This window comes from Ursus arctos, unplaced genomic scaffold (assembly GCF_023065955.2).
Source record: "Ursus arctos isolate Adak ecotype North America unplaced genomic scaffold, UrsArc2.0 scaffold_28, whole genome shotgun sequence".
Classification (NCBI taxonomy): Eukaryota; Metazoa; Chordata; class Mammalia; order Carnivora; family Ursidae; genus Ursus; species Ursus arctos.
The window spans coordinates 22,339,129-22,366,219 of record NW_026622963.1 but is presented as its reverse complement, the minus strand read 5'-3'; the positions used below and the strand labels follow the sequence as shown (position 1 = coordinate 22,366,219).

General features: G+C 53.0%; 1 protein-coding gene across 1 annotated transcript; it reads left to right on the top strand.

Annotated features, from left to right (window-relative positions):
* Positions 1–27,091, top strand: SYNM (synemin). Its single transcript, XM_026510371.4, has 5 exons — positions 1–929; positions 7,805–7,929; positions 17,779–17,849; positions 20,784–23,227; positions 24,089–27,091. Exons 1-5 carry the CDS (start codon positions 120–122, stop codon positions 24,425–24,427), a joined length of 3,789 nt encoding a protein of 1,262 aa, XP_026366156.3. The 5' UTR covers positions 1–119; the 3' UTR covers positions 24,428–27,091.

Below are 27,091 nucleotides of genomic sequence, written 5' to 3'. Positions count from 1 at the left end.
CTCCCGCCCCAGTCTGCGGGCCTCCGGGGCAGCGGCGGGGCCAGAGCGGCTCAGAAGAGGGGACAAGACCAGGGCAGGAAGGAACCGGCCGGCCGGCAGAGCCCCGTACACCCAGCAAGATGCTGTCCTGGCGGCTGCACACGGGCCCCGAGAAGGCCGAGCTGCAGGAGCTCAACGCCCGGCTCTACGACTACGTGTGCCGTGTGCGGGAGCTGGAGCGCGAAAACCTGCTCCTGGAGGAGGAGCTGCGCGGCCGGCGCGGGCAGGAGGGCCTGTGGGCGGAGGGGCAGGCCCGCTTCGCCGAGGAGGCGCGCGGCTTGCGGCAGCAGCTGGACGAGCTGAGCTGGGCCACGGCGCTGGCCGAGGGCGAGCGCGATGCGCTACGGCGCGAGCTGTGGGAGCTGCAGCGGCTGGGCGAGGAGGAGCGCGCCGCCCGCGGCCGCCTGGACGCCGAGCTGGGCGCCCAGCGGCGCGAGCTGCAGGAGGCGCTGGGCGCGCGCGCCGCCCTCGAGGCGCTGCTGGGGCGGCTGCAGGCCGAGCGCCGCGGCCTGGAAGCGGCCCACGAGCAAGACGTGCGGGAGCTGCGCGCGCGCGCCGCCCGCCTGACCATGAGCTACCGCGCCCGCGCCACCGGCCCCGCCGCGCCCCCGCCGCGCCTGCGGGAGGTGCACGACAGCTACGCGCTGCTGGTGGCCGAGTCGTGGCGGGAGACGGTGCAGCTGTACGAGGACGAGGTGCGCGAGCTGGAGGACGCGCTGCGGCGCGGCCAGGAGAGCCGGCGCGAGGCCGAGGAGGAGACGCGGCTGTGCGCGCAGGAGGCGGAGGCGCTGCGGCGCGAGGCGCTCGAGTTGGAGCAGCTGCGCGCGCTGCTGGAGGAAGAGCTGCGGCGGGTGCAGGAGGAGTACGAGCTGCAGGCGGAGGAACGGCAGGTCCGTGCGCGGGGACCGCCCCACCCGGGACCCTTACCGGTGGTGATGGGAGAGAGCAGCTGGGCTCCCCGGACCTGTTGCGTGCGCCCGGGGCGTGGCGCCGCCGAGCGGTGGGGCCGGGTGAGAGGGGGCCCCCACAGCCCCCGCAGCTGGGCGCTGAAAGGGGCCCCCAGCTCTGCGTCAGGGTCCCGGGGTCCCAGCGTCTCAGCGTCTCACCTGCGGTGGAGGAGGAGCGCGGTTTGCGGGTCGACCGACTCAGCCGGCGAGTGCCCTTGTGGCAGGTCCCGGTGGAGAGTCCTGTCCCTGTCCTCTTGTTAGGTTGTCAGTTTCTTTAGATCTTGCCAGGAGCGGGTGCATCCTGACAAAAGACCCAGGACCCGGTCAGCTCTAGGTTCTCTTTCCATTTCCTGGGCTTCGTAGACGTAATTCACATAAAAGTCCAGCAAGACGCCCCTCTGACTTCCAGAAGTAGTTCCAGAAGCGACAGCTTCTTCCTTCCCGGCTAGGTCTCGGTGTTGGGAGGTGGCTAGGCAATGTCAAGTCCTGACCGGGAGCCATTCAAGATGACAGCTGCTTGGCTGTAGGGCACCCCAGGGGAAAACTTAAATCGTTTCCTAAAACGGTTTTTATTTTGCCAGAGGGCTTTCCTAGTAGGAGGCAGCTGGTTTGGCTCTCTGGGCCAGGGCCTTGTGTGTTCTTGGGAGGGGCAGCCCCCTTCATGCAGAAAAGAGCCCCATCGGAGATGGTTTTTTCAGTCTCACAAGCCGACAGCGGATCTCTCTGGGTAGTGGAAAAGTTGTGGAAACCGGCCGGTCCCTGTGGCAGGATGTGATATAAACACTTACTATGAAAGTGCGGAGTAATAGAAACAGTTGGTATTTCAGAGAAGCAAAACCCAGACCTCTGACACCGACAAGGTAACACCTGTGGCCGATTATGGTCCCAGTCCAGTACTAGACTTGGCCCTGGGCCTGCCTCCACGAGGCCAGAATTGAAAATATCCCCAAATCATACTATCAGTAGTTCTCAGGAGGACAGTTCAGAATAACACCCACACAGATTCAGAAATATTTTAAGGGGATAATCTGTAGCTTGGAGTTAAAGATTTGTGGTAAAAGGATTTTGTGCCCCCCCACCCCCTTTTTAAATGCAGGGTCTAAAGGGAACACAGTGGCTGTAGCCTAGAGGACTATGGTGACATGACAGGTGTCCACAAATAATGAGCAAATATCTATCGACTGCTCCTAGGTCCTGAGCACTGCCTTGGGGTTTCAGTATTCAAAGAGCTGGAGTCTAGATGGGAAATCCTATAAAGCAGTACAATACGAAATTGTTTGGAATGTAATCTTTTGGAATGTGGGCTTTATTGGGCCTCTGCCTCATAATTTTCAAAAGCTTCCCCCACCCTCCACACCCCCCAGGGTTGTCGGTGTAGCAAGAACAGGGAGTGGCTGAAGTGTGTGCTGATTTCCAGCTCTTAGTCTAGACTCCAGAGTGCTTCCCTCGCTCATGATGAGGGCCAGAGAGGCTAGTTCCACAGGGCCCCATGCTCTGTGTGGAGTGGAAGTGAAAAAGCATCTCAGCGTAGGCTTTCGCGGGGCTTTTAACTAAAAACCAGTGCCTGGAAACTGTGCTACCGCCCCAAGGGCCCGTGCTGTGCCGGCAGGTCTGGAAACTGCTTCCTTGAAGTGTGTTGGGTGGGCCAAATCCTTACTATTCCCTTGCAGTCATAGCTCTCTTGGCTCATTTTGGACATTGAAGCTCTGATTACAGGGTTCTTTTTCAGGAACAGGACCCTTCCCCCCCCCCCCCCAACTAAATCTTAGTGCAACCTCAGACATGAACAGATAGAAACAGAGCTCTTCTTTTTTTTCTTTTTTTAAAGATTTTATTTATTTATTAGAGAGAGACAGCCAGCGAGAGAGGGAACACAAGCAGGGGGAGTGGGAGAGGAAGAAGCAGGCTTCCAGCAGAGGAGCCTGATGTGGGGCTCGATCCCATAACGATCACGCCCTGAGCCGAAGGCAGAAGCTTAACAACTGAGCCACCCAGGCACCCCAGAAACAGAGCTCTTCTGACTGCAGCAGAGTCAGGGGCTTGGGATGTGCACTTGGAATCACTGCCCTGCCCTTTGACACAGAGCCCAGGGCCTGTGTCACCCCAGTGCCTTCCCCGGGGTGGCACCTGACGGGGACTAGGACCCCACCCTCACCAGTCTGTCTGGTGATGTCTCTTTCATTGGAATTTGCTTCTTTGCCCTAAAAGTAGGGAGCAGGGAATGTCGACGGGACTTGGGTTTTTTTTTCCCAGTTTTTTCCCCAGTTAACTTTGAAGGCACCCAATTTCAAATTGCATTCCCAAAGATTCAACACCAAACCATTAGTAATTTTTTTTTAAAGGTAAAGATATTAGGAATTTTGTAAAAGAGTAAGTATTCGTGGTTTAGCCCCGAGCCCTTGATTTCTTCAAATTCTATAGAAGCTCGCTCTGGGGAGACTGATGATATCATAAAACCGGGTTTAGCTAATATACTGTGGTAAATGTTTCATTACTAAGAGTTAGCCTCTATCCGGCGCTTCTCACTTGCCAGGTACCCCAGGAACCAGGCCCTTCACACGTGTTCACTTCTAGTCCTCAGTTCGATCTCATGAGAGGGACACTAATATTAGCCCCATTTCACAGATGATGAAACTGAGGCACATAGGTCGCCTAGTGTGTAAGTAGCTAAGCCAAGGTTTCTTCAAGTACCAGTGTCTGAGCAACTAACCCCAGACCCAACATTCCTCTATTCTCTGTTCCATCAAAGAGAAACATTTAACCAGTATTCCCTCTGCCTTCATAGAATAATGGTAATTGTTCTTCCTAAGGGCTAGCCCAGAGGTGCTCATCCGTCTGAAACCCTAAAATACTTTCTGACCCTTCCCGCCGGCTGTTAGAATAGTTTTTGTGTCAGATGTGTTTCATTTACTTTTTGCGTACCCTGTGGTTTAAAGGGAACCCTCCCCTCCCCCCCTCGGTGCTGGCTGCCTTCCTGGCGGGGGGCCTCCTCTGTAGCCCAAGAGAACGAGATGCTGCTGGGACTGTCTGGGAAGAGTGGTTCTTCCCCTAAGGCCAGTGTGTTAGGCCCCGCCCCCCAGATCTGCCAGAGAGAAGTTTGCCCAACTGCCATCCAGGTCCCCAGCATTTTATATGTGGTCTATATCACTTGAAGCCAGAGGAACACACCCTGTCTCCCGGTTTGCAGGAAGAAGCTTTGGACAAAAACTTAAGACATTTTTGGTTGACGCTAGCCTTACCCCTATAAACACTGAGATTTTTGCTTATGAAACTGAGCTCTTGGCCTTTTGAGGCTGACTATAAAAGGCGTCCAAGTCCCCAACATGTGCTTGAATGAGAACTTTCTTTTGACTGGAATGGGGATGGGTTAGCCGCCCCACGTGGGCCTGAATTCTGGCTCTGCCCCTGTTTGTGCCTCTGTTTCCCCATTTGTGGAACAGGGGTGAGAAAGTCCACGGGTTCATTCATTCATCCGACTGCTATGGTGCACGTCGTGTGCCGGGCCTGGTTCTTGAGTGCTGGCGACATAGCAGTAAACAAAACAAAACAGAGTAAGTCCCTTGCTTTCCAGGGTCTTGAGGTGGAAACAGTGCAGGGTGTCCTGGAAGTGGGTGTGGCTGGGGCGGGGGGTGCTGGTGAGCGAGGGGGAGCTTGGCCTCTACAAGGACTTGGGCTTTGGCTCTGAGCAGCATGGGGAATCGCTGGGTGACTGCCAGAGGTGAGGGGTGACCCGACTGTACCTGAATGCTCTCGCCCCGGCGGCCATGTGGGACACAGAAAGTATGGGACAAGAGTGACAGCAGCGAGAACTTCTTAGGGGACTTCTGGACTAATCAAGGCAGAAGGTGCTGGATGCTTGGACCGGGGCAGCCATGAGGGGCTGAGAGGGTGCTCTCCTCTGAGGTTGAAGCCCACCAGGGTCTGCGGATGGGCTGGATGCAGTGGAAGAGAGGGGGAGAAATCCCAAGTCCACTCCAGTGCTGGTGGCCTCGGCCACCGGGAAAAGGGACTGCTCTTGCTGAAGGCGGTTGGAGCAGGACATTCGGCCGATTTGGGTGGGACCTCAGAGTCCACTCTGTGATGCCTCTTAGATGCCCACCTGGTATTGTAAGATCCGGTTCTGAGTCTGGAGTCGAGAGCGTTATCTGGACTAGAGCTAAAAAAACGTAGCATCACATGAACACTTGTTACTCCGAATGCATTTCGTTTCTGTGTCTCAGTGAGGTTATCACAGTCTTTAAATTCGCTCAAGCTCTACCAGTCAGGATGCTGAGTGACTGTGACAATTGCAGGCTCTTCCCGTTTTGTCGTGTGACCTCCGCAGAGAGCAGCTCCCACTGGGGGCAGGGAAAGCGCTTTCTTTGGACCCCAACAGCAGCACGCTCTTCCTAGTACAGACCTCTGTTGCATCATCACCTGTGATGCCATCCAGACTTCTCGAAATAGCACTTGATAAAGGTGACCTCTCTCCCCAGCTTTTATAACAGTAGGTGGGGACTGCTTTTGCTCGGTAAGAGTAGGAATCAGAGTGCCAGGTCTCCTGCGCCAGTGCCTCTGGCCTGGCCCACGGTTCGAAAACTTCTGGCAATGTTGAGGCCAACTCGAAGCTCGCTTCAACCAGCAGGATCGGTTACAGTCTCTGTAGAGACCGTTAGGAGCCAATAAGTCTTACTTACGTTCCTGCTTCCCAAAGTCAAGGAATTTTCCTTTGACAGTTTTGGGAGAGTTGAGTCTCACGGAAATGTGGTTGGAACTATACTTTAACTCAAACGCGGTTTGGGTTTTCTTTTCCCCCCTCCTATTTTGTGGGGGTACAGACCTACTGTGTGCCCTCTGGGAGGAGAGAGGGTCTTTGTGCCTGCCTCTTTGGCATGGCTGGGAGATCCTGACCTGCTCAGGAAGTTTGTGGTTGGAGAATCAAGTGCACGTGATTTTTGTGATTTTTTTTTTTCTAAGCAGTTTGATAACAATTGAAATTCCCTGTAAAGAAAAAATTGGGACAGATTTTCAAGATTTGATATGTGGCTTCCATTTCCTGCGGTAGGAAAGCGTGATCTCTGGATGTTTATATCATGTCTTATACTGTAACCTTAGTCCTGGGATTATAGTCCCTCTGAAATGGGGAACATAGGATTTTAACACAAAGCCTGAAGTACAGAATGTCTGAATGTCATGGCTACATTTTGGCAACCCTGTCTCTGAAGTCAAGACTGGAAGGGTCTGCTTTGGCAAACCCTGTTAACTACTTACAACGCCAACTTTGGAGGAAATTAACATAGATCTACCCTGGGATACTAGCTAGAGGTTCTTAAATTCACTCCTTTGCTTTCAAAGCTAAATGGGTTCAGTTTTTGTTTTTAGCATGCTTTATATACACAAAGAGAACCTAGCAACAATCATTAGCTGATCTGGAACTCTTAGGGAAGCAGGATTATATCACGTGCCAGTTCTGCATCGTTTATGGTAGAGCCAGTGAGAAATCTTAAATTATTCGTTGGTTTTACAGATCTAACATATTTATTGCAGACCTTTAGCGTATCGCCTGGTGGTAGAGCCAGTGAGAAATCTTAAATTATTCGTTGGTTTTACAGATCTAACATATTTATTGCAGACCTTTAGCGTATCGCCTGGTGCCTTTGCTGCAGGGATTACAGGGGAATGGAAATAGATGCCCTCTCCTGACTGTCTTATTTGAATTCCACAAAGATTAATGTCTAAAAATGTAGCCAGTTTAGTTAATTGTGCTCAGAAATAAGACCGTCTTCCATTAACAACCAGAAGTTAAAGAATATGGACTCATTTCAGTGTTTAAGTATTTGCTCAGTTAATTATTCCCCAGAGCAACTATAAAGTATTGATGTAAAACTCTAACGCAGAGTAATGCAAAACTGTAAAATGGTACCGGAGAAGCCACTGTGTTTACGAACTGAAAGATATTGTCGATTTGAAAGAACACATTTTTAAGGAGCTAGCATGCTTTATCTTGATCGTTTCAAGTCTAGTTCACCGACTGTGTGCTATGCGACTTCTAGGGGATGGGTATTTTTCTAGAGATGGGGGATGCACGAGGTGGCAGGCCATGCCTTTCAGTGTCTCCCAGCTGGGGAGAGAGAGAGATGGACAGATGGACAGATGTAATTAGCCAGGTGTGAGCGGAAGCGCTCTCAGGGCCGTGAGCACGATGTGAACACGTGTGGAGGGAGCGCTTCTTAACGACGTCTGCCGAGTATAGTGAAAAAAGATTTACCTCCTGGTCTGCATTGACATTTATGCCTGGAAGATACTCCTGTCTCATCAGTGTAGCTTTTCTGGGTGAAACAAAGAGCTCTGTGAATGCACCTGCTTATGTTGGGGGGAAATCTCGAGTACAGGGGCGATTCTGTTTCAAATTGGAGGGACTTCTGTTTTAGCTATGGTGAAAAGCCCCGTGTTCTCATCTGGGTTCACTTGGAATAGCATCTCTGTTGACCAGTTTGATGTGTTGACTTTCTAAGCAGCCTGATGATGTCTGAACAGCAGAGATGCTTTCGTGAACTTCTCAGCGTTCATTCTCACTGGAGTAGGAACAGAACAGCCCGTGTCCTGTCAACATCGTCCATATGCAATAATATAATAATAATAATAATAATAATAATAATAATAATAATAATAATTTCTATGGGGAAGAAATACTGTATTTAATATCACCCTTACAATGACTGCCTCTTTAATAAGCCTAGAGATTTTTTTTTCCTTTTTGCATCCTGAACCGTTGGTACCTTCAGTTTGACCAAGTGGCGCTCCAGCCCTCTGATCTAAAAGCCCTTTGCTCTCTTTAGAGAGTGATCGCCTGCCTGGAGGATGAGAAGGCAGCCCTCACCTTGGCCATGGCTGACCGGCTGCGGGACTACCAGGAGCTCGTGCAGGTGAAGACCAGCCTCAGCCTGGAGGTGGCCACGTATAGGTAAGGATGCCATGCGGGGCTGCTGGGGCGAAATCCCCCGTAGCCTCTGGAGTCCCCGGGGCTGTGTGATCATCAGAGAGCAAACCCCTGGCATGGCCAGGCGGGGAGTCCAGGGCCAAAAAGAGAGGAGGAAGCGCGGCGCCGCACTTAGACTGCCGAGCAGGTGCCCCCCACCCTCCTCGTAATGGGACTAGCAGAACTCGCACCCTTGCCTAGGGCTTGTGTGTCCTGGGCACCAGGGAAGAGGTTTGCACCTGTCAACTCCTTGGATCCTAGGAATTAGGTTCTGCGTTTACAGGGGGACCAGCCCCACTCCGAGAAGTGAGGAAGCTAGAAACAGGAGGGCCAGGACTCAGACCTGGAAAGTCCCACGACCATGTGCCTGTCACACTGTGGCTTCAAGTCCCAAGGCTCTGACTCTATTCCCCATGGGTTTGGCCTTGAGGCACCTCATTTCTGCTGGAAGATGGGCCTGGTACTCTAGGCAGCTGGCTTTGTTTGTCAAGATGATGTCTTGAATTGGGGGTGAGCAATCCGGATGAAACAGTCTCAAAGTCCTCAAAGGGGCTGGATGCTGGGTGGGGCAGAGAACACAGTCCGGAGTCCCTGGGGCCGCCCATGGGCCGGAAAGTGATGCTTCTCCTTGGCTTTCCCCTTCCTGCCCAAGGAGGGGTAAGCAGTCTTTGTTTGGGGTGGTGCCCCATATTTCCTGCAGATTTCATGCTCAGTGAGGACTGGTATGGGCCGTGGGGGGGGGGGGTGCAGATCTCAGACCCTTAGAGCAGAAGGACTTTTGAGACCCCGGTTTCCCCACTTGTGCGGATAGTGACAGCAACTAACGTTCTCGAGCTTTTACTGCCTGTTGGACACAGCGCAAGCCCTTTGAGCCTGTTCACTGGCCGAAGTACCCTCCCTGCTGGGTGGAAACCACTCGCCCCTCTCACAGGTGAGGGAGGGGGGCCTGGAAGCCAGGGGCTCAGGCTGGCGAGAGATCTGTGCCTTACCCACCAAACCTTGTAAAGTGGGCACGATGCCCCCTTCGTTCCCAGGAAACGTCAGAGCATAAATCAGTCATGGGTGTGACCGAGCTCTGGAAACTCTGCCTCTCGGCAAGTGAGTAGAAGACATGGTCATAAATGCCATCTTCCGACAGCATCACTGCGAACAGATTGGGGGAGTTAAGCCTGGAGAGGCTAAGAACGGGGTGAAGGGGGGCGCCTGGGTGGCACAGCGGTTAAGCGTCTGCCTTCGGCTCAGGGCGTGATCCCGGCGTTATGGGATCGAGCCCCACGTCAGGCTCCTCTGCTATGAGCCTGCTTCTTCCTCTCCCACTCTCCCTGCTTGTGTTCCCTCTCTCGCTGGCTGTCTCTATCTCTGTCAAATAAATAAATAAAATCTTAAAAAAAAAAAAAAAAAAAACGGGGTGAAGGCCCACTCCCTTGGTTGGAGGCAGAGTCCAGACAGAGCCCGGGCCTAGTCCAGCACTCCCTGTGGGCTGCCTATGCAGCCTTCTGATCATGACTTTGCTCTCAGAATATCTAAGTGGCCTGGGTGAAAAGATCCTGTCTGGCTGGGGTACGCCGGTAGTCTGCCTTGCAGCCCTGGGCTAACCTCACTGTGTATTGTCTGGAAGACTTGTCTCAGCCAGCTTCTCATCAGGGCCCTTCTGACCATCAGAGAAGAGGGAGCAGGCTATCGGGCAGCCCCTGGCCTGGGCTAGAGGCAGCCACCAAGGGGCGAAGCCTGCCTAGGGCACAGCAGCTCTTGGAAGAGCCCCCAGCTGGATGGAGGGGTGGGCAAGCCACTGGGGGCTCTGCTGCTTCCCCGCTCTGAGAGCCGTGCTGTGGCTGAGTCCTGCGGGGAGGGGAGGGTACTCAGGACATAGAGAGGAGAAAGAGGTGGCACCAGCCAGCCTGTCCTTCTCCAGGTCCATCTCCCACAGTCTCCTTGGAAATCTCATGGGATGAAAAATCACAAAATTAAATCAAGTCGGGTCAGGTGATCTAAATTACTTATAAGGAAAACTTCAAAACAGGCTTTATTCGGGGGAAGGAAGCATTAATCAGGACCTTTTTCACTTACTACTGACCGAAGCCTTTCTCAGACTGGCTCAAGCCAGCAAAGGCACTTACTACTTGCTTGACGGAAAAAGTCTCTAGTTTCAGGCACAGTAGGTCTAAGCACTGTCGGCAGTGACCGTCCCTGCTGCTTTCCCTGGTCTCTTCCTCCTTGGCTCTGCCCACACTGTGGCAGGATGGGCCCCAGCCAGCTCCCGGCTTTGTCCTTGTAGTCTTGCCCCCGCCTAGTTGGAGGAAGGGGCCTGGTGGGCATCTTGCCTGAGCGTCCAGGGCCTGGCTTTTTTGGTAGGTGTTCACACCCTCGCTTTTTTCAAGGGCATTGACAGGGAGCCTTTGAGCTCATGTCAGCAGCCTGACTGTCGGCAGGGACAGAGTTTACAGCCTCTGTCTGTTCCTGGCATTGCTGTAACCCAATTAGGGATTGACTTGGCTACCTCATAGGAATTTAGAAGGCCAGAGTACTTTCAGGGAAGCGGGTGATTGATTTCACTGTATGTCTTTCTGACGTCCAAGTTCGCACAGGGAAGACGAGGAGCCCGGCCCTGCCCAGCTGCAGATACCAAGCCCAGGGGTCAGAACGGCCGCAGGCCTCCCCGCCTCCAGTGCTCAGGATTGAGTCCGGGAGATGCCCGCAGATCTAAAAGGCAACACGTGCAGTGGACCATCACCCCTATCTTTGTACGAGCCAGACGCCTAGCATTTTTATCACTGCCGAGCGTCCTGCAGATAAGCCCTTGTTACCTCTTATGTGACTCTTCCCGTATTTTGTCCTGCTGCCCAAATTCGGAGAACAGGTATGAAAATGCATATTTGTGTCACTGCCCTTTTGCTCTTCTGACCCCTTCACAGGGGCCCCTTTGATCTTTATAAATCTCAACCCGCTGTCTTCGAGGAAGTTGACCTTCCTTCTACACCCCGCCCCAGGGAGTGCAGCAGGGACCGTCAGGCACTTGGGGACCACGGCCTAGGACCCCATGCAGTGTGACTCCTCACCAGCCCTGTCCAGAGGGGCCCAGGGTGGCTGACAGTGTGGTGGCTCTGCTTCTGTCTCCTGACTGAAGAGACAGGATTTGCCCCAGGTTTTCCCTGCGGTGCCCCTCCCCCCGCCCCCGGCGTTGCCGAGCTGATGGTCGTCACGTTGACTTAGCATCTCATGTGTAAGAGAAGGGGCTGTGGCTCCTTCAAGTTAGAAGCACAGCCCAGTATAGCTGGAATTTGTCAGCTATGCTGAGGCTAGCTCTCAAATGTCACGCACACTTCCGAACCCAGATATTTGGCCCTTTCCGGAAACCTTCACAGTGAAGAAGAAATGCTAATAACAGAATAGGATAATTTATAACTAAATGTAGACTTAGTTTATAAGTAAAGGTGCAAATTATTAAAATAATGAAATTCGGACAAAGCAAACCCCAGCATCTAAGGCTGGAGGTTCTCCTCAAACCCAGGAGGCCAGTTGGTGGCCAGGGAAGACCCTGGTATCTCGCCTGGCAGGGGAGCGTGAGAACGAGCCCTCCTGCCACGCTGCAGGTGGATGGACAGTAACCCCGGGCTGGCTAATGCTGAGACACCAGGAGAGTACGAGAGAAGGTGGGCTGGCCCAGGGGCCCGCGCTCGCCCTCATCTGCCTGTCACCGGTGAAGTCGTGCAGGGTGGAGGGGCTTGTCCGCCACGTATGCAATCACGAGGCTTTTTTCCTGGAGTGTGTTTATTACACTGGCAGCCGAGCCGTGAGAGGGGAGATGCTCCGGCAGGACGGGTGTGGTTCTCAGCCTCATCTGGACCTGGGGGCCACCTGGAGAGCCTGATAAAGCATCGCCCCTGGGCCTGATCCTGGATGTTCCAATCAGCTTGGCCCAGGATGGGCCCAGATATGGTGCTTTGACAGCTCCAAGGAGGATTGTCAGGTGCAGGGCCTCCCTGTTCCAGGGGCCCACTGGCATCGCTAGACGACTCAGGCCTGTGGGAAATGCAGAATCTCAGGCCCATTCCAGACCTTCTGGTCAAAGCCGGCCTCGTAACAAGATCCCAGGGGATGCAGGGTGCACACCCCTGTTTGCAGGGCAGCCCAGGAGCATCCCGAAGGCACTAAGCTGGTATCACAGTAGCCTAGAGGCAGGAGAAGGATGGGCAGGCTGAGTGGTGTGCAGGGTATGGTGGGGGAGTGGTGGATGAGGCCTGCAGCACCGGCTTCCAGAAGATCACGTGGGAAGGGCTTCCAGGCAGAGGGGCCAGTCTGGGCAAGGACCTGAGGACGGAGCTAGCATGGCATCGGGGGCAATGCCAAGTGTTGGGGCTTCCCGGGCGAGCTTGCTTTTGGGGGCTTGGCATGGAGGGCTGCGTGTGATGGATGGCCAAGGGCCACAGCTGTGAGGCCATGTTTTGTGAGTGGGGCCTGTGCCCTCAGGCTGCTCCAGAGACACTGGCACGCAGGGTGCCGTGCCAGCTCAGGGGGGCACACAAACCTGCAGCTGTGTGGCTTGGTGTTGAGGGTCACATGCTGTGGACAAGGCCTCGTGGACCTAGGTCGCCTCCAGCACTGTTGGAAGCAAGCAACGCCTCGTAAGACTTGTGTGCAAGGTTTTCTGGAGAGGAGAAGGGAGTTGTGAGAATCCGGGGAGGCTTCAGGAGGGAGGCGAGCTTGATTGGGGTCTTGAAGGATGGTGAAAATTTGAACAGATATGCAGGAGAGGGCGGTGGGGAGTCAGGGGCACGCGTGGGCAGGGACCAGTCCACTTAGGTAAAAGCCAAAGCAGATGATAAAACAAACTCCTATAGATAGTTCACTGCCAACGAACAGGGTCAGATGAAGACAGTTCACAGGAGGGACCGAGGGCTTCCAGCCCGGTGGCCGAGGGAGGCTCCGCGAAGGCTGACCAAGGCCCTGGAGCCTGGCTGGGAGGAACGCAGGGAGCGGATTGGGAGGCTCCTGGATGGAACCCGGGGAGAAGGGTGCCACTCATCACCCGCTCTTGCAGACCAGACCACGCCAGAGGCCAGCCTTCTCCATGAAGCAGCAGCTCCTTCAGACGTGGTAAAACCGGGGCGGTGGTGCCATTCCGAACCTGCTGTGCCCCAAACCCCGCCCACTGCCCAAACCCCACCCACTGCTAGAAAATAACTAGCCTCCCCTCCCCACCCCCAACCCCTCGAAGAAAGAGAACAACCCAGTCATCAGGAATAAAGTGTTAGAAAATACAATGAAAAGAAAAGAAGATATTCAGATTTGAAACAAAAAAATACAAAAACACCCTGCGATAAACCGAGTCCCAAGCCCACACCGTGTGCACAGGGGGTCCGTCCTGGCTTTCTGATCTGGGGGACAGGTGATGCATTCTCCCTCAAAATTTAAAAAAGAGGGTTTTTTTTTTTTTTTTAATGTTTTGGGGCTGAAATATGTAACAGTTGTTCTAAATGTCACCTGAAGAAATGGAAAGCAGAGCCAGACCATTTTTCAAAAGAAAAATACTGACGGGAGTCTTGGCTGGCCAGATATGAAAATGTAAGGCAAAGATTTACTGCCTGGGCTCTTTCAGGCACAGTCTTTCTTTTAAAAGGTTAGGTTGGAAACAACAACGTCAAAACACACGGTCTTTGTATGTCTGTGCAGCGGGGACATGCGAGCTTCCTGTTTCCTCTTTCTGCTGGCCGGGAGCAGAAACAGCGCAGTTTCAACTGGAGGAAATAAATACTCCATGTCTGGATCTGGACCGCTCATAAAGCAATAGCTATAACTCCTACCAATGGCATTTTCACTGTCGTAATGATATTTCTGGTCCCTGCATTATTGTGTTAGGCCCACCTACCCCTTTTCACGCACCTGTTCAAAGGAAAACAGTTCTTTGGAATTTCTCCAGCTCTTGGAGAAGTACACTTTGTTTTGCGAAATCAAATCCTACTCTTTTGAAAGCTTATAACTGTGTGTTAACACGGAGACTTAGCTGGCTATTAGGTGAAATCTTTGAAATTAATACAAACGTGTAGTTTCCAGGAGAGGAGGCTGAGAGGAGTAAGCCGTACGTTTGGTTGCTAGCCTTCCCCACATCACTGCAGAAACGGGTTGCTCTCTGTCCACCAGGATCTGGGGTTATCCAGAATCTCTTCCCGTCTTGTACTATCTCAGTCAACTGAAAATCAGCTTTGTTCTCAGGTCAGTAGAAGGTGACGATCGTGATGATTGTGGCCATTGCTTGAGCCCCTGTTCTGTGACAGCCGTTGTTGCAAGAACTTTCCATTTAGCGACCACCACACACCTGTGAATGCTGCCTATGTCAGCAGTGGGGAAACTGAGTCACAGAGGGTTTGAATGGCTTGCCCAAGGTTACAGAACTAGGAAGCAGCAGGACCAGGTTTGAATCCAGGCAACCTGACTCGGGAAGTTTCTCTATCAACCACTCCCAGTGCTGCTTTTCTCTGTTTTATTAGTCATCTTGGTCTCTCTGTCGATCATTTGATTTTTTTTTTTCCAGTCTCTAGAACTGATGGATAGGTTTTGATTTGTGATTAGAACTGAGCACAGAGGGAATGGCCTCAGTATTATCTTCCATATAATGCCTGTGGTGTGGGGCAGGGCCTTTCCAATGCGATTGGGGGTACTTGTCCTCTCTCCCCCTTACCCCTCCTGCACCTGGCTCCCTTCCCCCCCAGTCAGGGTGGCAGGCAGTCCCCCAATCTCTCTTGAAGCTTGGAGGCCAGGGAGGCGGTTCTGAGGCTCCTTTTCCCAGCTCCATCCTCTTTTCCTCCCACCATTCTCCACCTGTGTTTAGCCAGGAAGCACTTAGTGAACCATCGCATTTGGCTCCACTGACATCCCTTCTGGAAACATCCTCCAACTGTCCCTTTTCCCTTACTCTTGTCCACATTTATCGGGGACATGGGCGTGCCTTGTGCCCCCAGGGCCGAATAACAGTGGACATGCCCTGAAATTCCATTAGGATAATCTATCCTGGACAGAGAGCCCCAGCCACACTGAGCCCCGCTCTGATGACCAGTGGGGTCTATTAGGGCCTGGAGCCTGGCCAGAGGCCACATTATAGCTCACTTACGCGCTATGGATTTGTCTCGGGCTCCTTAATGAGGCCAGGGACTTGGTTTTCCCGCACATGTTTGCTTATTTTCCTGCTTAAGAGGCCGCCAACCTGTGGGGCTGCAGAAAATGTTCACTAATAGCTCGTGATTCAGGGGGTTGGCATTTCACAGTCACCGCGGCTTGGAGGCCGGTTTCCTCCAACGCTCTCAAAATAACCAGAGAATGCTCTACCCTTTTCTTAAAGGTGCATGAGTCTATTCCTTAAAAATGTGCCCTTTGGAGCTTTTGAGGAAATTTCTGGCATCTCCTGAGCGATTTCGTTTGTGCCTCTGTCCTCTTAGTCCTGTGAGCTGTGCTGGTGGAGGCAGGACACCCTGTGTCACCAGCGGTGTCTGCTCATTAAGGCGTGAATTAAATGACCGGTGCCTCGACCGTGCCCGGCAGGCCCTGCACTGGCTGCTCGGGTGGGGGAAGGGGACACACGCCGCTGTCTTCCGGAGCCCCCCCTGCAGAGTAGGGCTGAGTTCCTCCCCAGCAGGAGCTTCATACGCGGGGAGAGCCCTGTAGGGGCGTTTTGCTGGAAGTCACCAAAAGATGTTGACTATGCTTGCATTAATATGGTCTGGGGGGGTCTGTCTGCAGATTTGTTCTTTTGAAAGTTTGTATGAAATGCCGACGTCTCAGGCCTGGCAGGGAGGTCTGCACAGCTTGCAGGGACGGGCGCCCAGGCTGCCTGGGTTCCAACGGGACTCTCCCTGCCGGGGCGGGAGCCCTGTGCCTTTGGCCAAGACCCTGTCCGGCACTCCAGTCCTCTAACCCCAGAGCCCAGATGCTTATCTTTGGCCTTGTGTGGGGGTTGCTAGAAGGGCTTCCTGAGGAACGGAGGGGAAGGTCTGAGCCATGCTTGGTGCCCGGTCTTAGCCAGGCCTGACGACCAGCATGTGGGCACACATCCCCTTCAGGGGACTGGCACCCGCTCCTAGGTAACCAGCGTGTCCCACTCAGGGCCCTGAGTAGGACAGAATTTGGTGGTGGTTTGGATTTCCCCTGAGAGAGGAACAAAAGCATTCCTCTCTGAGGGATGAGGGAAGGTACGTCCCCCAGCCCCCCTGCCCTGTCACTGAGTTCTCCGCTGACCTCACAAGCACTTTGTCCTGGCTGGGGTGGCTCAAGGGAGAAGCCCTGTGGTCCCCGAGGCTTCCCGCTGAGTGGGCCGAAGGCAGATCTGAAGTGGAACTTCGCCTTCTCACCAAGCCCCGCCCTGTACTCTGTGTCCTGTCACCTCTTCGGCTGCTGTCATCCTGGGGCACAGACCCTTCGACTGCTACCCTGACCCTTCCTCTTATTATATACACACCTCAGAATTTTCTCGGCGATGGAAGCTATTTGTGTTCCTGGAATCTGAAACGCTTGGTCATGAGGATGTGGGATTAACGGGTCGGTGTCCTGTTTCCTGGCTTTCGCCCCGAGTGGAAGGCCTGGGGCTCTGGCCCCGGCCCCTCATCTTCCTGAGTGTGCACACGTGTGCCCCTCAGCCGCTGCTCCCGTGGCGGACCCACCCGTGGACCCCTCGCGTGGAGTCCCACTGGCTTTTTGCCGCAGGAGGGGCCCTCCCTGGCTGTGCTCCACCTGCCCGTGGGGTTCTCGCCTTCGTGGGGCTCGCCGCATCTGAATCGGTGGGAATAGAGCTTGGCCCCCGGGGTGCCCGAACCGCCGAGTCCCTGCTCGGACCTGGCGTCCCGCCCCTGCCTCCGCGCCCAGCTCTCCGTGGTAATAGCGCTGTTTCCAAGTGGGCCTGCTTCTGGCTGCCCTTTGCCGTACGCAGCATATTCCTTGGAACCGAAGGTACTGACTTCACCCGTTGCTGTAGCGACCGAACAACTGTTGTGCCCGCAGCAGCCGGTGTCCTAGGGGTCCCTCCGCATCCGGTGGTGACCTGTCCCAGCACGCCGGGACCTTCGGGGCCCAAGCCTGCCCCTCCGCTCTGCCCTCGGGGCTCCGAGTTGTGCACGTGAATGACAACTTAATGAAGAGTCTGCAGTTCTAGACTTCTAGATGTGGCCGAAGGGATCACCCAGTCAAGTGCTCTTCGCTGTTTCAGTAAAGGAGAGAATGGGATGCCACAAGGCCCCTGGGGTGGTGCTGGTGGTGGTGGGCGGGGTCTGCAGCTCTTCCTTTTCCTCTCCTGCCTGCCTGCTTTCCATCTCTCTCCTTCCCTTTAGCTCCAGGACGTCCCCAGGGAACCCAGCATGAAAACCACACGTGCCCTCTGCTTGCCTTTTTTACAAACCGATGGCAGGCCTTGCTCTGCTCCTAGTCAGCCCCCAACCTGTGGCTCCAGAAAGACCCCGGTGGGGGTTGTAATTGTTCTGGGGCTCTCTGGCCTGGGGTGACCTGGCATGCATGGGCCCCTCCGCGCTTCCCAGACAAGCTAGACCCCTGACCTCCCCTCCTGGGCCTACCTCCTTCTCCTTGTCCTGGGTTTTGAAGGGGTTTCTAGAAGGGCTTGCCTCCTCAAACTTTCTGAAGCCCTCGCCCCTCATTATGGTCATCGCTGTGTCCAGCCAGGCCCACTGAGAGGGGTTTGCATCACTGTGCGACAATATCTCCAGAAACGAGTCCTAAAACACAGGACACTGTGACAGCGTGGTCACCAACCAAATACTACTTACTATGGCATGTAGCAGCACTTTGCACTCTTCTGTTTCCTGATGAGTTGTTGTTGTTTTTTAATTATTTTTACAGAGCCTTACTGGAGGGAGAGAGTAATCCAGAGATATTGATCTTGACTGAGCGCATTGAAAACATACCACAAGGTAAATAGAAGAAAAGCTCATTATTTAATTTATAAGATGTTTTCCATCTGAACAGGTTCATTCCGTGGTTAAATAGTTAAGCATCATTTGTCGGGAAGAATTGGGGTTTGATATGATTGTTTTCAGGTGAGTGTCATTCATCCTTCTCTTAAGGACCAAATCGATTTTATTTAATGGGTGGTGGTTTAAATAAGAATGTAAATGGGACTGCGTGGAAAAGTGCTTGTAAACTCATTTGTGCATCTGGCCAGGGCGGGGAGGGAGAAGGGGCTGATGGAGCAGCGGGAAGCATGAAGGGCCAGGAGGAGACGCTGAACGTGAATTTATCACGCCCTTTACAGACCGGAGACTTACAGCTTCAACACAAGCGTAGGGAGGTATTACTTTGTGGGGCAGGGAGTCCACGCTCTGGCACCTGCTCCCCCATCAGGGGCAGAGGTGGGAACAGTTACACCGTTCCTGTTGCCCCGGGTCGGCCTGGGCAGCTCGGGTCGATGCGTGTGGCAGGTGTCCCTGGGCGCCCTAAGGTCCGTCTTGATTGAGGCCAAAAGGTACAGAATTAAACTCCTATTCCTTGTAGCTGCAGAACCAAGAGAATGGGTTTACGTTCGTTAGAAAGACCCTAAGAACCTGTAGGATAACTTCAGAAGGGAAACAAAAAATAAAGCTTTTAAAGCTCTGTAGAACTGAAAGGGCTTTCTGGCTAAGGAAGGGCAGATTGAATTACTCCCAGTATGCCCAGTTTACGCCTTACTCAGCAGAGTTCTGGTCTCCGTGAGTGTTACCATGTTCAGAATCGTGGCACATTGGGAATACATGTATTTGGTACTTCTATCAGGAGAATGTTTGGTTAACAGCCAATCTGGACAGATGGCACATCTAAAAAAAAAAACCAACACCACTGTCCACGTTTGTTTTTCAAAAATTGCATCCCTCTTAGGTGCCTTACAGCTTTGAAAGGTCACAGTTTTGGTTCTAGGGTATCTGTGACTGGTTTGGATTTGGTCATAGACTGCACCCAACAAGTTTGCTTTCTTATTTTGAGAGTAAGGTTGAAAAAAGCCACAAGTATCATTCACCCAACTTCAAGGTTAACTTGGCTACATTTGTTACGTGAGGATACATAAGTAAGTCTGCACTGAGAAGGGAGAGAGGAGAAAAGGGCTGGGGCCAGACTTGGAGGGGAACCAACAGTTCAGGGCCAGGGTTTACAGATCTCTGACGAGCTGCGATGGTGGAGCCTGGGAAGAGCTCAGCAAGAGGGCTCCTGGGAGTCTCTGTTAACTTGTTTCATTCACTGATTGTTTTGTCAAGCTTCTTAAAGGATATGGAGACAGTATTTGTAAACTAAATTCAGTTTGGCAGTTACGGATTATGCCAAAAGCAAGGAACATTAGAAGAAAGAGGATGGGGGGCGCCTGGGTGGCACAGCGGTTAAAGCGTCTGCCTTCGGCTCAGGGCGTGATCCCGGTGTTCTGGGATCGAGCCCCACATCAGGCTCCTCCACTATGGGCCTGCTTCTTCCTCTCCCACTCCTCCTGCTTGTGTTCCCTCTCTCGCTGGCTGTCTCTATCTCTGTCAAATAAATAAATAAACTCTTTAAAAAAAAAAAAAAAAGAAAAAAAAAAAAAGAAGAAAGAGGATGGGTTGTGAACTCTTTTATGAGGCTTTGAGCTTCCAGATCATTCTGTGTCCTGTATGCTATACGTGCCCATTGACCGTTCACTGAATAAACGTACAGATGTGTTCCTAGATAGTGAATTTATCAATGCTTATGAAGACACTTCTGTTTCTTTTGTAATATTGTCTAGAATAATGCTGGCCACTTGCCCACAAGACGATAGAGCCTGAAACCAGTCTGTCATCTTCCATATTTCTCGGTGGACCTTAATTAAAAACCAGATAGTTCCTGCACTTTCCCAGGGGTTCATCTTCTGGGGCTTCTCTGCTTAGTATGTGGATCTGAAAAGAGGAATCTTCATAGAAAATGTCCTGGCCTGGTCTCTCTCTTGTGTCCTGGGATCTGTCCTACAGGGGCCCCTGGCCTTGGCTCCCATGACAAGGAGACCACACTGGGGGAATAGGCTTCATCAGGCTCGGCCCTGGTGGGGTGTGGTAGACACCAGGGGGCGCTCTCTGGGCGGGTGGTGCTCCTGGCCACCTTCTGACCACCAGCTGCTGTACCCTCGTGGTGGAGTTTGGACACACCCAAGGTAGCACTCTCTGCGAATCATCTGGAACCAAGCAGGAAGCCGGGTGGACTGCCTCCCACACCCAGGATCATGGCATTAAAACAGACCGTAGTGTTGGTGGCTGGTCGGCTTCCTGGTCTGGCGGCTCCTTGTCAAATGAGAAGTTTGTAAAAATAGAAGCGTAAAAATGGAAGAAGTCAGGGAGCCTTAGAAAAAGTTAAATTCTGCAGGACTTGTTGGCCCAACGTGGAAACCAGAGGCAAATAAGAGCCCATGAAATCGGGGTGGGGGGACAATGCTGATTGGTGTTTACTAATCCTATACTTTGTAACTACAAAGCTCTTCTCCGCTGAAATACGTAAAAGAAACTCAGGTCAACAAAGTAGAAATGCATGTTTCCAAATTATCATGATACTGTGAAATTTCAGCCCCGAAAATGGGCACCCTTGACCTCTCTGAGGTCGTGCTCTCCGGTCACGCATTCGATAATGTTTGTTAAGATTCATAACGTTTTAAGATCAGTAACCAGAGAAAGGGATTGGTTCGAAGCACGGGTCATGCTCTATTTTATTGCAACAGGATTTTTAAAACTACCAAAAGAAATGATTTGGAGATTGAAGATCTCTCATTTATAATGCCCTTTCTGCCGTAATAGTACGCTTTTATGATGACGCGATGGCATTTGACCTGTGGTGATGCTTTTAAGATGAAAGAAGGTAATGATGCCTGTCATCTTCTGCAGAGCTTGGGAGCACGTCCTATCGCTACGGCCACTCGGTGTTACAGAGGGAGAGTGAAAGGAATCTGTTCGCAAGGCAGAAAGCCCCCTTCGGCCACAGCCCGCTGCGGCGCCCTCACCTGCCGGCACAGCCCGCTGTTGGAAGCGCTGCCGGAAGAGGCTTCCTAGGCTCAGAATATTCTTCCCGTACCACCACCCGGCAGGAAACAACGTATGAAAAAACTGCCAACCTGCACGAGAAAACTGCCGAGAGTCAAAGCAACTTCAGAACGTTCTCTCCAACGCACAATCTTTTAAGAGATGCTGACGGTCCAGCGAAAACATTCCCCGAGAGGCTGAGAAGCGCAGGTATGAAGGATGCCTCCGATCGTGAGGCCAGAGAGCCTGCCGTGGCCCAAAAGCCCTACCAGGAACGCCGGAATGACGTGTCAGCAGGTGCTTCCAAAAACACGTGGTCGAGTGAGAGGACCGTCACTGTGGGAAAGAAGACAGAAGCCAACGCCACGAGGGAGCAAGACAGAAACAGGCCGGGAACCGTCCAGACAAAGCGGGAAGAGAAAATGTTCGATTCCAAAGAGAAGGCTTCAGAGGAGAGAAACCTAAGGTGGGAAGAGCTGACAAAGTTAGATAAAGAAGCAAGAAAGAGAGAAAGCCAGCAACTGAGGGAGCAGGGGAGAGGGAAGGAGTCGGCGCAGGAGAAAAGCGAGAGAGAGAGAGAGGTGCCGATCAGTCTAGAAGTCTCCCGGGAGAGCGCGCCCCAGGTGGCCCCGAAAGGTTTGCAGACGCCCCCGCAGGAGGACCCCCGTGATGGTACCGGGAGAGGCGTGGAAACCCGGGAGGCCCGGGTCAGGCTGGGCCCCGGCGACACCGCCGGCTTACCGAAGGGCGAGTCCACGACCGAAACCATAGCAGAAAACATCGTGTCCAGTATCCTGAAGCAGTTCACCCAGTCTCCGGATACAGAGGCATCTGCTAATGCCTTTCCAGACACTAAGGTCACTTACATGGATAGGAAAGAGCTTCCCGGCGACAGGAAAACAAAGACCGAGATAGTCGTGGAGTCGAGACTGACGGAGGAGGTCGATGTTTCAGACGAAGCCGGCCTGGACTACCTTCTGAGCAAGGACGTCAAGGAGGTGGACCTGAAGGGAAAGTCGGCCGAGCGGATGATAGGCGACATAATCAACCTTGGTCTGAAAGGAAGAGAGGGGAAGGCAAGGGTCGTCAACGTGGAGATCATTGAGGAACCTGTGAGCTACGTCAGTGGTGAGAAGGCAGAGGAATTTTCTACCCCGTTCGAAGTGGAGGAGGTGGACGATGTGTCTCCGGGCTCCAAGGGGCTCGTTGAGGAGGAAGAAGGTTATAGAGGAGCCGACAGCACGTTCTCAGGTAATCGGCATAAGAAGACCAAGTGGCCCCAAGAGAACGAAACCCACGTCGAAGAAGTCATGGAGGCCGGCGACTCAGAAGGGGGAGAGCAGAGTTATTTCGTGTCGACGCCAGATGAGCACCCCGGGGCGCAGGACAGAGACGAGGGCTCGGTGTACGGGCAGATCCACATCGAAGAAGAGTCCACCATCAGGTACTCTTGGCAGGATGAGATTGTGCCAGGGACTCGGAGAAGAGTCAAGAGGGATGATGGGTCGGGAGAGACGGTGGTGAAGCCACCGGACGTCGTAGAACCTTCCCTGGGAGAGGACGTGGGTCATACTCACTGGCAAGAACAAGCTAGAAGCGGTGAATTTCATGCGGAACCCACAGTCATCGAAAAGGAGATTAAAATACCACACGAGTTCCACACGTCCCTCAAGGGGGCCTTCAAGGAGCCCCGACACCAGATGGTGGAGGTTATTGGGCAGCTGGAAGAAAGCCTTCCGGAGCGCGTGAAGGAGGAGCTGTCGGCCCTCACCAGAGAGGGTCAGGGTGGGCCCGAGAACGTGTCCGTCGACGTCAAGAAAGTGCACACCTCCAGTGGTAGGGCTGTGACCTTGGTTGCTGAAGTCAACCTCTCGAAAACCGTGGACGCCAATCAGTTAGACCTGGAGGAGCTGAGCAAAGACGAAGCCGGGGAGATCGAGAAGGTCGTGGAGTCGGTGGTACGAGACAGTTTGGCCAGGCGGCCCAGCCCGGCCCCCGGGAGCCCGGGCGCGGAGAGCGCAGAGGAGGCCCCGGCTGCCGGCCTCCGCTTCCGGCGCTGGGCCACCCAGGAACTGTACCGCCCCTACGGTGAGGAGGACGCCGCTGGCCGGGCCTCCCCCAGCTCGGAGCCGGCCACGTCCCCCGGGCCCGTGTCGGCCACCGTGGAAGTAACCAGCCCGACGGGCTTTGCCCAGTCGCATGTGCTCGAGGATGTAAGCCGGTCTGCCAAGCGCGTTCAAATAGGCCCTGCTGGGATCTGGAGGACTGAGCACGTCTCTCGCGAGGGACCCACGGCGCAGGTGGTGGAGGTAAGTGGGGAAGGTGACCCAAGTCAGGCAGCCGGCTCGGCAGGTGCCGCCCGGTCGGTGAGGCACCTCACCCTGGGTCCTGATCAAAGTCAAGTGTCCAAAGAAGTTGTCTTCCAAGGATCCGTCCCTGCCTTTCAGGAGGTGGGGGGCCCGGGAGAGCCTGGCCCCTAGAGCTTTCCACAGACCTGGAGGGACACCGTGTGTTTGGCTCCAAACAGTCTCATGCTAAAAGGGAAGTTATTTGTCAGGGCCCCATTTCTAAGGGCGGGAAGGGGGGTGTTTATTTTCAAACCGAAGAGTCCATGGGTACCCAGACTTCTGTAAAGCACCTTCGGGTAGGCCCTAGAGGGGGTTCCGTGAGCAAATCCAGGTCGCAGCCCCCCTTGCAGACAGCAGAGAGTTGGGTGTCACAGAAGCGTGGTCGGGGAACAGCAGGTCAAGAGCAGGTCGCAGAGGCATCAAGCCACTGAGCAGATCATCCCCTGCCCGGAGAATTTAGTGATCGGGGAGCAGGGCCTCAGAAAGGGCTCAGCAGACGGGAGCCAGGCTGCTCGTAGGTACACTGTGGGCAGGGAGGGCCTGATGAGAGAGTGCCTTCCAAAGGCTGGTTCCCAGTCGCCTCAGGAGGCCCGTGTGGGGACGCATCAGGGGCAGAAGAGGCATCGGGCGTGAGCAGGTGCACCGGCCTGGGTCCCCGCAGCAACCAGAACCCCTGAACAGGTTGTCTTCCAAGGACCCATTTCTGAAACGCTTGCACCTGCCGGCTTGGTGGGCTCCCCTGAGCGAGATGAGTTAGCAGACAGCCCTGGAGTGGTAAGGCTGCGTGCGCCGGGGCCCCAAGACGCTCCATTTCCCTTTCAGGTGGACGTGAGTAACATAGAGGTGACACCCCGCTGGACACGAGAGACCACAGTCTTCTTCCCCGCAGGGACGGAAGCGGCAGCGCATGGCGCCCCTGACCGTGGTGCCTGGAGAGACGGGGGCAGCGGGAAGGCCTGGGTGGCCGGCGCGAGCTTTCAGGGCTCTGCTGGGGATGGACATCAGGTCCCCGGGGAAAAGGGCAAGGAGCAGGCGGAGTTTGACAGGACGGTGCAGCTACACAGGATGGTAGACCAAAGGTCGGTGATTTCGGATGAAAAGAAAGTGGCCCTCCTCTATCTAGACAATCCGGAGGAGGACAGTGAAGGACACTGGTTTTGATAAATATTTGTTTTCAGTGGTATCTTACTTGGTGACCGGGCAGCACGCAAAGGCCTTTACTAATTGAAGGAGGGAGGTTCACTCTTTGTTAAGATGCCCCCTTTTTCTTTCTCCAAAGAGTGCTCCAGGCGATGTCAATTTCCTTTATAATCTGTAAAGGTTTCAAATTAATTCACGCCTTTAAAGGTGTTGGACTTTTATTTTTGAGTTGGAACTTTGACAGAAGTATTTTTTATCATTTCAGTCTTCAGAGTTCCTTTTCCTGGAGTTTTCTGTCCACTCCTAGAGACAATTTCTACCAGTTTTGCTCCTGGTCACAGAAATGCCTCGCATCAGTTTAAAGTTATAATTAACAATCCATAGGTCAGATGCTTATATGGTAACAAGGTCAAAGTAATGTATTGATGGCCAATCTTATTTGCACGTGCTAATCTGAAATAAGAAACTAGCATTGAAAAGGAAAAATGTATACATTTTTCTAAGTCTTCTCGAAAAGAAATCCCGGGAAAGAAGCAGATTGCTTCCATTAAAAAAAAAAAAAAAAAGCTCTAAATGATTTTATCTTTAGGAAAAAGTTCCATTCACTTTAAGACCTGAGTGAATTGCTTTCTATGTGCAGAGCTTTAAAAAATATATAGTGTTTTACTTATGGAGAGGACGGCCTCCGCCTGTTGTGATACTTCAAGTCCATAATATACTTGCTATGTTTGCACAGGTCCCAGAACCCTGCACCGTGTTGGGGGGAATGATTCTTGGGACTCGCTTAGAGGACTTTTTTGCAGCACTAGGTGGTTAAGTAGCGCACGGTCTAAATATGCTTTTCTGTTACGACCGAAGTTCTGGAGTAGCCCGCTCCTACCAGAGTATTCTCGAGCTTCTCTGCACCTTAGCCCTTAGCACCTAAACATTTAATTTTCCCGGTGGGAGGCAGACCCCGAAGACCATAGAGAGAATGTTGATGCTCAGACGAGAACTTGGCTTCCCGGATGGTCATGCAGTGACCCTGGAAGCACAGGGTGGATGGGACACCCCCCTCCCCCAAAGAAGCCCTTCTAACCCACCGCGAAAGGGGCCAAGGTCTTTCTGAGCTCAAAGACTTTGCGATGAAAAACCACCACCAACCTCAAGGAAGTGTTTGCATTTTTAACAGAAATCATTACAGCTGGGGTGTTTCGTTCAGGGGAGTGAATACTCATGTTGAATGGAAGAAGATGTCTTGGGGGAAGGAGCTGGGCTCCCCTCTGGCTGCCCAGCATTGAGACACTGAGGAGGGGCCCCCGGAGGAAGGCAAAGGGCCTGCCCTCCTGGGCCACGGGATGCTGACCTTCACACGCATACCACCTAGTTCAAGATACCAGAGTGAGGGTGCTTTATTGGCTTTGTTTTATTTTACATAAGGGCATTGCTTTTAGGGCTCCCGTCTTCAAAGGTTTGGCCTCACGCAAACTAATATCTCGAGCCGCACAGTGTTTTTAATCCAAGCTAGTTTCTTGCACATAAAGTTGAAACTGTATTTTCTCTAACACAGTCTCTAGAACTGCCGGTAGTGAGCTGAGGAATAATGATTCGAGGGGACAGCAGCCTCGTGTGGGTTCTGGTGATGGGGTGGTGGTTATGGCACGAGAGGGGAGGGTCACACAGTGGCTCCCCAGCCCCCAAGGCCTCCATCTCCTCGGCCCCCAGAAATGGCCACCGCAGATCGTTGAGGGAGCGTGCATTTTCTTAATAAGTGCAGGAGAAAGGCAGCAAAGCTTTCGGGATGATCTGTCGGACACACACTGTGAATCCGGGTGTAGAAAGAGTCGACTTGCCCGTGTAAACCGTTGTTGTGTGCCGGACGAACTAGTAAATGGTCACATTCGGTACACAGGCGACAGCTTTGCAAACAAAGGCTTCTTGTTTCTAATACGGTCAGGGATGGGCTGATTTTCTGTTAGCTGTAGTGGGTGATGGTGTTTGTCTAAGCGATGTATTGGTCAAGGTGACAGCCTACCAGTTTGATGGCAAGACAGACTGATGGCGGGGGGTGGGGGGAGTCTGTTCTGTGAGTCTCGGTGGGCTTAGTTTTATGTCCCTCTCCTGCCTTGTAAATGAGTGCTAACGAGGACAGATTATGAATATCACGACCCACCTCTATTTGGAAAATACATATCTTAGGTCTTAATTTACATTTCCGTGTTAGAACACGGATCTTCGAGGAGTAGCCTGCCAAGAGGAATCACCGACAGGGACTCCTGAGCGGCCCTTGGTGGCTCAGTCTTTGGATGACCCAGGAGCAGGGCAGGCCCTCCACACTGAGCAGATCACCCCATAGCTCCGGGTCCTTTAAAACCAGTCCCTCTGGAGACCACAGCAGTCAACTTTGGGGGTGGGGCAGAACCAACATTTACCGTTGTGGAGACAAAACACAGAATGCTTTTCACCCTCCCACTTGTAGTTTCGATATTGTGTGGTTTCAAATGTATATTTAGGATGGAATCCTCGAAAAAGCTGATGTTTCTAAGCTCCTGTTCCCTACAGAGGGAAATGTCACAAGAATGTATAAAAATAAAAATCAAAGGAAAAAAAAAACCCACTTTGTTCCTGGAGAGTGAATGTTTTCTAGTAAGTGTTTTTGTGGTTTCTATTTAAACTCTAATTAAAATATATATGTGTTTACACGCA

What these genes read in the sequence shown, in the direction of transcription:
- SYNM (XM_026510371.4), top strand. Translation starts at nt 120, where the DNA reads ATGCTGTCCTGGCGGCTGCACACGGGCCCCGAGAAGGCCGAGCTGCAG. An exon ending in TGCAGGCGGAGGAACGGCAG is followed by an intron (nt 930 to 7,804) that starts GTCCGTGCGCGG and finishes TGCTCTCTTTAG; the next exon opens with AGAGTGATCGCCTGCCTGGA. An exon ending in CTGGAGGTGGCCACGTATAG is followed by an intron (nt 7,930 to 17,778) that starts GTAAGGATGCCA and finishes TTATTTTTACAG; the next exon opens with AGCCTTACTGGAGGGAGAGA.